General features: G+C 37.7%; 1 protein-coding gene across 1 annotated transcript; it reads right to left on the bottom strand.

Moving 5' to 3' along the window:
- Window positions 1-292: 292 nt before the first annotated feature.
- Window positions 293-9,642, bottom strand: LOC104535319 (alkylated DNA repair protein alkB homolog 8-like; the record flags this gene model as incomplete). The annotated part of the gene is made up of 6 exons (XM_010191822.1): window positions 9,553-9,642; window positions 6,641-6,881; window positions 5,495-5,626; window positions 4,512-4,607; window positions 3,040-3,144; window positions 293-363 (listed from the first exon to the last, which is right to left on the bottom strand). Coding segments are annotated over exons 1-6 (735 nt in total), but the record flags the coding sequence as incomplete, so codon positions are not given.
- Between the last annotated feature and the right edge of the window lie 512 nt (window positions 9,643-10,154).

Below are 10,154 nucleotides of genomic sequence, written 5' to 3'. Positions count from 1 at the left end.
GAAGTGATACGTTTTCTAAGATGAATACAAAGTGAAGGAACGTCAATAGAGAACTGGATGCTAAGATTTAAAAATAGGGTATCCCTGATATCACTGGCAAATCTTTCAGTGACAACATCTCACTGCAGTTACTTATTTAATTAGCCTATCACTTTACCTTATATGCTTGATATTAAACTGAGATGCGTGTGAACAGACACCACAGAAAAATCAAATCAACTTGCATTAAGCAATATAAAAATGAAACTTCTCAGCAAAGCATTATCAAAACACATACAAACATTAATTTTACCTCAGCTCCTAAACTGAGAGAGATTATTTCATCCTCAAAAGCAGTATGTGTATCAATGTGAGGAGGAATTCCTGCATAAGAAAAAAATTTAAGTCAGTGCAATAACAGTAGAGCACTACCTCTGTTAGCAAGCTCTATTTCTGTTGATGTCCATATAGAAAATTGGAATGTACAGTTGAACAAACAAAATTTATCATAAAGGAGGGAGTTAACTTCCAAAATAACTCAGGACAACTGCCTGCTATACCTGTCCATATCAGATGCACACAGTTAACTGAAGTGTCCCATATAATCAGTGGAAATATCAAGAAGACAGCTCAGAGCACGCAGGGTAGTACATCTGTTGGTGTCTGTGTATGTGAGTAACCACACACAGTTGAGAACTGCCAAAGGGACAGCAATTTTTATTTTTTTTTTCTTTCAGACCTGCTAATTGGAAAGAAACCGCCAATCCCCACAGCTCATGCCGCACATTTTAACACCAAGCGCTGAAACAGCAGTGTGTATGCCAAAGCAAGATCTCACCGCATGGTGGGGAACTGTAGACAGCAGACGGCTCAGGGAAACTGCAACTACACCCTCCTTTGACACCACAGGAGGCCCAGACAGAGCAATTCCTGTGTGATCCAAACCAAATGAGTTATATTTGCTTATTAAAAACTCTACTGACATTCATTTTGGACACTATTGAATTTCTGAGCTGAAAACATTCTTTCCTAACAGTGTCAGTCAGCCCTATAAAGCATCTTATGTGCCAGATTTTACCCCCAGATGTAAATATTCTGAATTCCATCAGCTTCGGTGAAAGCAATACAAGTTTTATGAGGTCAACTTTATCTGACAGAAAATCCGTGAGACTTAAAAACCAAGGACACATACCTGTTGTGTCTGCTCACAACTTTTCCTCAGTATAAAGCACTGAAACTCTGCCCTCAGACACGCACTGAAGTTAGTGCAAGTCACCATGCAACAGGAGAACATCGACTACTCTCTTCAGCATCACCCAGACAATTCAATCAAGACCACATTGACTTGCCTACCTGCTGTTCATATATTCAGCACTTAGTAACAGTCACCTGAGCATTCAAAAGTATAAACCCTACACCTTTGAACATTATTAAGACCCTGAATAAGTCCCCTTAAGAAAGAGTTCATTTAATGTGTCTTAAGCATAGCCCCTCCCGCTTAAGATACCTAAAGTCATAAGTCACTTTTTAAAATCTCAAGTGTAATTTCCAGTAACAATCTGGCTCAGAACACAGACACTAAAGGTATTAATCTGACTGCGCTCTTGCTCATTCATATTCTAAGAACTGGCACTTAAGATAGGATGGTTTGCTTTGGGTTTGTTTCATTGGTTTGTTTTGGTTACTTTTTTTTTAATGCCTCTATTTTTCACAGTAATCTACAATTCTAACTAATCTCCTCTGATGTCCCAGCCAGAAGTACATGACTGTATCAATTTATCAGATTGTCAGAAACATGCACCAACAGGATCAGCTTTTCAGATCCCTGTTTGGCAGACACTGTATTAGCTGTCAGACATTAAATCTGAAAGAAAAGCTGTTGTCCTTTCTTCCTAAGGAAAAATGAGATACCCACTCTAGAAAAGAAGCCAGATACTTAGCCTTGATGACTGAGCTTAGCAAAAAGCACAGCATGTGATTTATTCCCTAGAGGTGTGATGAGAAGCAAATGTCTCTTCAGATGTCTCCAGTTTGGGAAAGATTACAGAAGCACAGTAATTTATTATTTCTCAGATAAGGGAACACTGCTTGTATCATACTTATGAGTCCATACATCACATATACTAACATTATATTGTATGCACTAACAGCAAAAGCAATTGCCTGGAGGCTGTATGCACAGTACAGGGAGCAAGAAGAGTTCAGAGTGAAAAAATGCATGTCAGTACAAACCCAAATATTACTATTTATTCCTGAATCTTTTTATGTTTAGTTTCCATGTTATGGCCTTGGACTCTGAAACACCATTGAGTTCCGTAACAGCGGTAACAAAAAATGTACTTCTAAACACAAGCTCCCCAGTTTCAGAAACCAGTATGAAGACGTCAGTTTTGAATCAAAGCATCTCTGGTCACAGAGAAAATACTCTAAGTAGGTGCTTAAATCCTTTCCTAACACCATGTCACATTTAGATCCTATTCTCTTCTGATTTTCAGTGAAGTTGTACTGGTTTGGCTGGAAAAGAGTTAATTGTCTTCACAGTACCTTGTATGGTGCTATGGTTTGGATTTGTGATGAAAAAGGTATTGATAATACAGAAGTGTTTTAGTTATTGCTGAACAGTGCTTACTCAGCATCAAGGTCCTTTCTGGTTCTCATGGGAGGGGACACAGTTGGGACAACTGACCCTAGCTGACTGCAGGGATATACCATAGCACACGACATTGTGCTCAGCAATAAAACTAGAGGTGAAGTTTAGCAAAGGTGCCATCGCTCATGGACTGGCTGGGCATCAGTCGGTTGTTAGTGAGCAACTGTTTGGGTTGGGGTTTTTTTACATCACTGTTTTTCTTTGGTTTGGTTTTTTTGGTTTTGTTGGGGTTTTTTTAATACTTATTAAACGGTCTTTATCTGAACCCATGAGTTTTCTCACCTTATCCTTCCAGTTCTCTCTCCTGTCTCAATGAAGGGAAGTAAGCTAGTGGTGCGCAGTTGCCTACCAGGCTTAAACGACAACATAAGGTAAAGAGTTCCAAATTTTCAAAGGACAAATAAACTTACCTTGTCCAGGTTCATACTGATTTACAGACAGTTGATCAGGTTTATGTTTGATATATCCCTGCTTCAAGCACTTCTCCAAGAATAAGTCACAAATTTCAGGAAGACCTAATTATAGAAACACAAATGTAAGCAAGATAGAATAGCTTTTACATTTTTACCCTTTCTTTTTACAATAAATTTAACTGGATAAAATACACAATCAGCTTCAGAGATACATAAATCCATCGTTAATAATGATCACTCTGCATTTGCTGTAATACACACATCAGAATTGGGGTCCTGATCTGCAGGTCCAATATATTTGTAACATCTCACAGCTAGAAAGGCCATTCCTCCAAGGTCTCTGCATTCAGAAGCAGATCAGGCCTTACAAATGCAAACTGCACATCAATAAAAGCATATCAAATCAGAGGCCAAGTTTCCACCAACTATAGTAAAAAAAGTTGCAGACAAGAAGCAAAATTATTATACAGGAAATCAGAAGTTGTCCAGAGAGCTCTCTAAAAAAATCTAACCCCTAAAATTCTTGTTACTGAATTAAGATTAAATATAACCAAGAAAATCTGCTGAAGTTAAACTGGTTCTGAAACAGGAAAGAAAGTTACAGTCCTTCACTGAATCTTTGGTTTGCTATTTTGCCTGAGGACTTCATAATAAAATTCTGTTGGAGGGAACACCCACAAACATGTTAGTAACAGCATTTTCATAAAACCATTGATTTTTCTTTGTTAATTGTTCTCTCCCAAGCATTTATACTTTTCTCACACATAAAATATTCTAGCACTGAGACTAGAAGACAGCTCAGGTATCAATGCTTTCATGGTTACATAGGTTCACTGTTAAAATCACAATGTAACCAGAATTCTTCTGTTGGAAGCTATATCCACCCCAGTACACATGCATCACCTTAAACACCTTCAAGTTTTATAGGAATTTAACTCCCCTGTTTTACTATTTTTAAATTGAAGACTATAAGATGACTCACTCGCTTTGCTCTGACTCACAGCTCTCAACTCCAAATAAGAGTTGTTCAAACCTTTTCAAATTTGCTTTCAGTCCAAAGGAAATTTTATTTTGGTGTGCATCCAGCAAGCTTTGAGCTAGTCAAGATAAATAAACATGACAATATACAACACAACCCCCAAACAAATGAATACGTAATTTGTAACACATAATTGTTTTATGAAACAAAAGCTAAAAAAAGAATGACAATTTCAATCCCAAAAGCCTTATTTCACAGGACTTCAAAGGGCAGCAAACCTTGGCTGCACATGATTGGAAAATAAGCTTCAAGCATTCAGTAACTTGGCATGGATCCCATTAAAAAGCACTGTGCAGCGTGTGCTTAAGATACAGTGAAGGCTGTCCTTTTATTCAGATCTCACATCCACATACTAGTGAGGCTTAAATGCTTTATGTAATCGTTCAAACATCAGTGCAACGTAAGTATGATCTGACAGGGAAGTGCTCACCTCCAGGTAAAGGTTTGTCTTTATCAACATTGTTGTTATCATAGCAAAACTCATATCCAAAATGTTTTACTTTTCTAAGTTTTAAAGTCTTCTGGGCTGTAAAAACACACAAGTTTGAAGTAAGATTAGACTACACAAAACAAGGTAGGCAATTTGCTATGCTTCCCTGTTCCATCTGACTTCTTAAATCTAAACATGCTTTAACTAACAGTTGAAACAACATATGTCACCCTTGTTCTTCATGACACACACTTCTGCCTTATTACCTTTTGTATTTGCATCAAGCATCACATTCACTGCTGCTTGAAGTCAAACCGATGGTATTTTTGTACATGCAAGAAGTAGAGAGCATCACTTCTTGAGACACATTTAATGCATCTTTATTCTTACCCTGACCTCCGAATCTGCGCTCGATTAATATCCTATGGACACAGCAGGATCCTACACTTTCACCAGTCACCAAGTTACATGTTAGCTAACGTCAATATAATCCTTTGTGTTGTTCCAAGGAACTAAATTCTCACAGATACCTTGAAGTGAATTCCAAGAACAATTCATTTATTAAGAGATTTAATTCCACAGAGCTCAAATGAAAGCACAAAAGCACACAGAATGTGTGTCTCACTGTCTTCTTTCTGATTTAAGAGGAGGCACGGCTCCTCAGCTGGACATCAAATTACAAAGGCAGCCTTCAGAGAGCAGTCCTGTGCTTGGCAGAAGACACCTAAAGATGACTTTAGTTGTTTCGGGATGCAGGAATATTATTCAAGTAAATCCATACCAGAATATCAATGCAGACCACTTGCCCCCAAGGAGTTAATTACTTGAAATATAAGACCCAGTTTCTAAAATACTAAAAACAAATAAACAATTATTTGAAACAATACACAAGTCTACCAAGTTGTAGACTTCTTGTAAGCTGAAACTGTAAGAAACAACAGCATAAAAGTATGAAAGGTCTGGATTTCTATGGTTTTGCCTACCGTTTTGAGTATCTTCATCTCTTATCCAGTCAATACTTTCCAACATCTTCCTTTCTTCCTCTGGAGAAATAAACTTTTTAATGACCATTAGGCCTGGAGGCAAGCTTGTGGGAGCAGCATTCTGCCAGAAAACTGGGGTATATGGAAAAAGAGAATATCATGACTGTTTAGAGAAAATACAACCATGTGTTCCCTATAGGGGTATTTACTGTGTATGGGAATGTAGCTGTAGAAATATTTACTCTGATATAATGGAGCCCTCACTGGGGTCTATTTTGGTGAATGAATAATCACTTTTTGGCATGACTAAACAGGCTAAGGCCCAAATTTTGCATCATGCAAAGCACGTTCTAAATATTACTGCATAAGATCAACAAGACTCCACACTATTCAAATGCAGAACCCCTTGTGATTTTTCTGTCAAAATAATAGTAAAAAGAACTTCCCAAACACTTCAGGATTTTACCTACACTTCATTTTAACTTTATACAACTTTGGTGATTTACCAAATCATCAGATTACTCTCTGTGCAGAAAAGCAATCTGTAATCAAATACAGAAGAGTATAATGCAATACCTAGGTGAACACAAAATGTCAGTGATATACGGACATTCAGTTTGCTATCCTAATAGCTTAAAATAGCTACCTGCTGGCAGAATGCACAGACCAACACCAGGAACCTGTTTTATAGTCAGTCATTTAGAAAAAAAACAAACACACACATGGAGAGAAGGGGGCGGTGGGGAAACAAGCCAGAAATCTTACTGTGCCCATTTTCCTTTCTGAAGTCGAGATACAGATCACAAGACTAAGGTCACACAAGAAATCCAATCAAGTGTCCAGAGACTTCCTGGGTCCCAATTTAGCTCCTGAATCACAAACCTCCATGTGCAGTATTGAATGGTCTAGAAACTACCTAAATCTTTTCTCCTTTTACCTCCAAGTAAAGGAGTTCAAACTGGAGTATCCTGTCATTAAATACAAGGAGCAAAAATTATTTTATGCCCTGAATCTCAGATTCTGGCTTTCATTCTCTGTGTCTATTTAGAAAGGCCAGTGTGCTTTTAGCCATATTTACAAGAAAGTAAAAGCAAAGTGAAGTAGTATGCAAGAAGTTGGATATATAGGAGAGCAGAAAAATGATACCTTTTTCCACAAAATTAATATATAGAACAATGTTTTGGCCAAAGTCTTCCAGTGTTACTTCTTTTCCATTAAGGGCATCAAAGGCTTTCTTGGCTTCTTCTGTTGTCCCATATTTCACAAATGAATATGGTTTATTCGGTGGCATTAAGAGTGTTTCCACTGATCCATATTCTTCTGCTATCCTGAGCAGTTGGTGTCTACTCATCCCATTTCCGAGACCAGCATTGGCAATAACCAGGCTCTAATTGAAAAGGAATTTTTAAAAATGCAAAATTAGCAATTACTGTTTTTTCATTTAAAACTTAACACACTATCAAGAGAGCAGGCCTATAAAGAAAAATTAAGTAAATCCATGGGTACTCTTTCATGTATTCCACACCAGATATTTACATCTCAATGAACTTGCTAGATGAGGTTAAGGCAACCTTTGTTTGCCCAGCACATGTGCTGGCAGAAAGGCTTGCAACCTCCATCACAGATACCTCCTCAATTAGTGCAAGTAGTTACTACTACAGGAACACTTACAAGTTCAAGCCAGCACATGTGCGTCAAGTGTACTGCAGGCAAACAGTGACACTGGCACACGTAATTTTGGAGTTTTCTAAAACTGAATTTTTCCAGAGACCTGTTGTCACTAACAAAAACAAAGAGAAAAACCATTGGAAACTGTTTTGGTTTTTTTTAAGAAAGGTTTTCTCATCTTCGCCAAGCAGCCTCTCCAAGCATAGAAAGATTGATATTCCCAGTCCCATCTTATGCCCCCTATACATCAGATTCACCATAAAAAGCAGAAGCCTCTAGAAACAGAGCATCTAGTTTTGCTCCAGCACTCTTATCTGAAATTTCCCTCTTCTTTTTACAAATAAAAGGGATTTTTGTCCCATTTTTAGTTAACACACATTACTTCATGCACAGTTGCTTAATCCTACAATTTCATAGTGATTTATGTCCAAAATTATCAAGGAGTATGCAATCTGTGAGGACTCTTGCTGGCTTGCCAAATATCAGAAGAAACAACAGGACTATTATTGAAGAAATAACATTTGAAAATACATAGGTCTTTACACAGAATTTACATAGAAACACATAGAAATACATAGAAATTAACAAGTTCTTTTGACATCTAAATAGCTATATTGCCATAACTGGATGTTCAATCCAATCATGGTGGTTGAAAGAAGTTTAAGTCCCTTTTTAAGGCCAAATAAGGATGCAGTCTTGAAGTTTTGATTGAGCTACAGTGACTCCAAACACATAGCAACAATTTACTCAGATAGAATCCCTGTAATACCCTTCCAGAAAGCTTTCAGACAATCTTTTCTTTAAACTCTATAAATGTTCTATCACTAGTTCTGAAAGCAGCTGGTAAAGTGTTCAATTGTTTCAAATGATAGCATTTCACTGCTCTAAAAGACAGAAAATTAGGTTTACGACTGAAGAGGATCATTTTTTTTTAAATTTATACAGTGAGCACACCTGAGGTACTGCTGTGATTATGCCTCCTGCAATGGCTCTGTTAACACTTCTTCTTAGCACTGCATCAGGCTGTCCATTACTGGTAATGTTTTTCAAATGTGACCACATTGTTAATCACGGTTACCTTCTAAAATGTTATTAACAGGGAGGCCTATGAGTGCAGAAGAAACACAGAGACTGATTAAAAGCAGTGCTTTCACTGGATGTAGGCACTTCATCTACACAGATCATCACCATGCAACAGCAGCATGTACAGAAACTGATCGTGGTCTCCTGACTGAGCAATTCAATATAATCACTCTTGCATAAAGCTTGAAAGCATGTTCTATATTCTTGACACAAGTTTATCACTAGCACTACGATTTTGTTACATAAATAATTTATTTAAATGTTCTGTCATCGATGAGGATCTTGCTGGACCCAAACATTATTCTTTTAAAAGATTTGATGGATAATTTGGTATCTGGGGCAGTGTCAAGGGGAACAAGTCCCACATTACAGATGCATTTCCAAGCAACACTAGAAAAACACAATCCCTGCTCCAAAGACCTTACAACATATGAAATATTGCTGGATCATTTTAGCCTATGCCCACATGGCGTGAAATCTGAGTGAAGACTAAGCCAAATTGTGTTACAAAATGTATAAAGATCTAACTGATGTTTCCATATTTGAATAGGAAGAATTTGCAAGATCAAGATGAACAAGGCCAGAGTAAATAATACAGCTTTATAGTGTTTCAAGCCATTAGCATCGCCCCACAACTGACGGAAGGGAATTATGAGCTCTTTCTCTAAATTCTTCCCTTTCTGTCTCCAACCTCCCATCACTACACCAGTATTTGCAAGGTCACTCTCTGTAACAACACAAAGCATCATAAGAAAGCGGAATTCCCTCCTATCTTGTCTCCTTTTGTGCAAGGGAAGAGAAAGTTGTCCCCTTCTCAACAGCTGCATGTCAGTCAATCAGTTCAACTCTCACAGAACCACAGCCTAAGTCAATTTAGATGAAGAAAACAATGTGGAAAAGATTTCTAACATAGACATGGTTTCAACAGGGAGTTTAAATGAGACAAATCATACTTGATAGAGAAGCATAGAGGAAAGACACAGCAGCTAAAAGCCAGAGAAGAAAAAAAAAATCATACAGAGAAGTTTATCTACTTCAAAAGTAACATTTCCCATGCTTCCTCCTCAACTCAAGGAACTACTGTTTCACATTATAAAACAACTTATCCAAAGGCCATCAAAGCTTCTCCATAGACATTAAAGTGCTGAAGTATAGTTCTGCTTTCAAATTGAAGAGGCACAGAAAACCCTCAATCTCAGGAGGCACGTTGCAAGAGAACTGCATTTTAGACAAAGCACATGTAAGAATCAAATGCAGATAAGCAGCATTTTTACACTATCATAATCAAAATCGTAACTGCCAGTCACCTGTGTGGCATGGGAAATGCACTCAATGCCCTCATGCCTCATCAAGGTATGCTGAGCTCTGGCCTGCTTCCTCAATACCTTCTTCTTCATTTTATGGACTTTTAAATGATCTTCACTGGTTTTAACTTCCACGCTGGTGATCTGGGAAGCAGAAGTAACAACATATAGTAAGTGTCTTGCTTGAAAACCTGAATTCTTCAGTTTGCCGTAGAGAAACAGCCTCCCCATCTGTCTTCTCTAGGATAGTAATAGAACTTTTGGCAATTTCAGACTTTATTAATTATTTGTGGCTGAAAAAACTGAGTCTATAAAGTATGTTCTTCCTCAGCCAATAGCAGTTTTCCTCATCCCTTAAATGTTACTACTAAACTCCATGTTATTAAGAGGATCCCTCCCAAAAATAAAGCTTTATAAGACTACCATGATGCTAGACGTCATCTTCCAGTTTTTCTCTTCCACTTCACTCCTTCACTGACAATATCACTACATCCATTTGCAGTTTTAACCTGCCTGCCCCTCCTGTTTTCACACAGCGGTTTCAGTAAATTTCTCTCTCTCTACAGTCTCTCCAGAGCAGAACCTGAGAAAAAAAAATACATGTG

Source organism: Mesitornis unicolor, unplaced genomic scaffold, assembly GCF_000695765.1.
Source record: "Mesitornis unicolor isolate BGI_N332 unplaced genomic scaffold, ASM69576v1 scaffold42160, whole genome shotgun sequence".
NCBI classification, from domain to species: Eukaryota; Metazoa; Chordata; class Aves; order Mesitornithiformes; family Mesitornithidae; genus Mesitornis; species Mesitornis unicolor.
The sequence above is the reverse complement of the archived record's forward strand: the minus strand, read 5'-3'. Positions and strand labels throughout refer to the sequence as shown.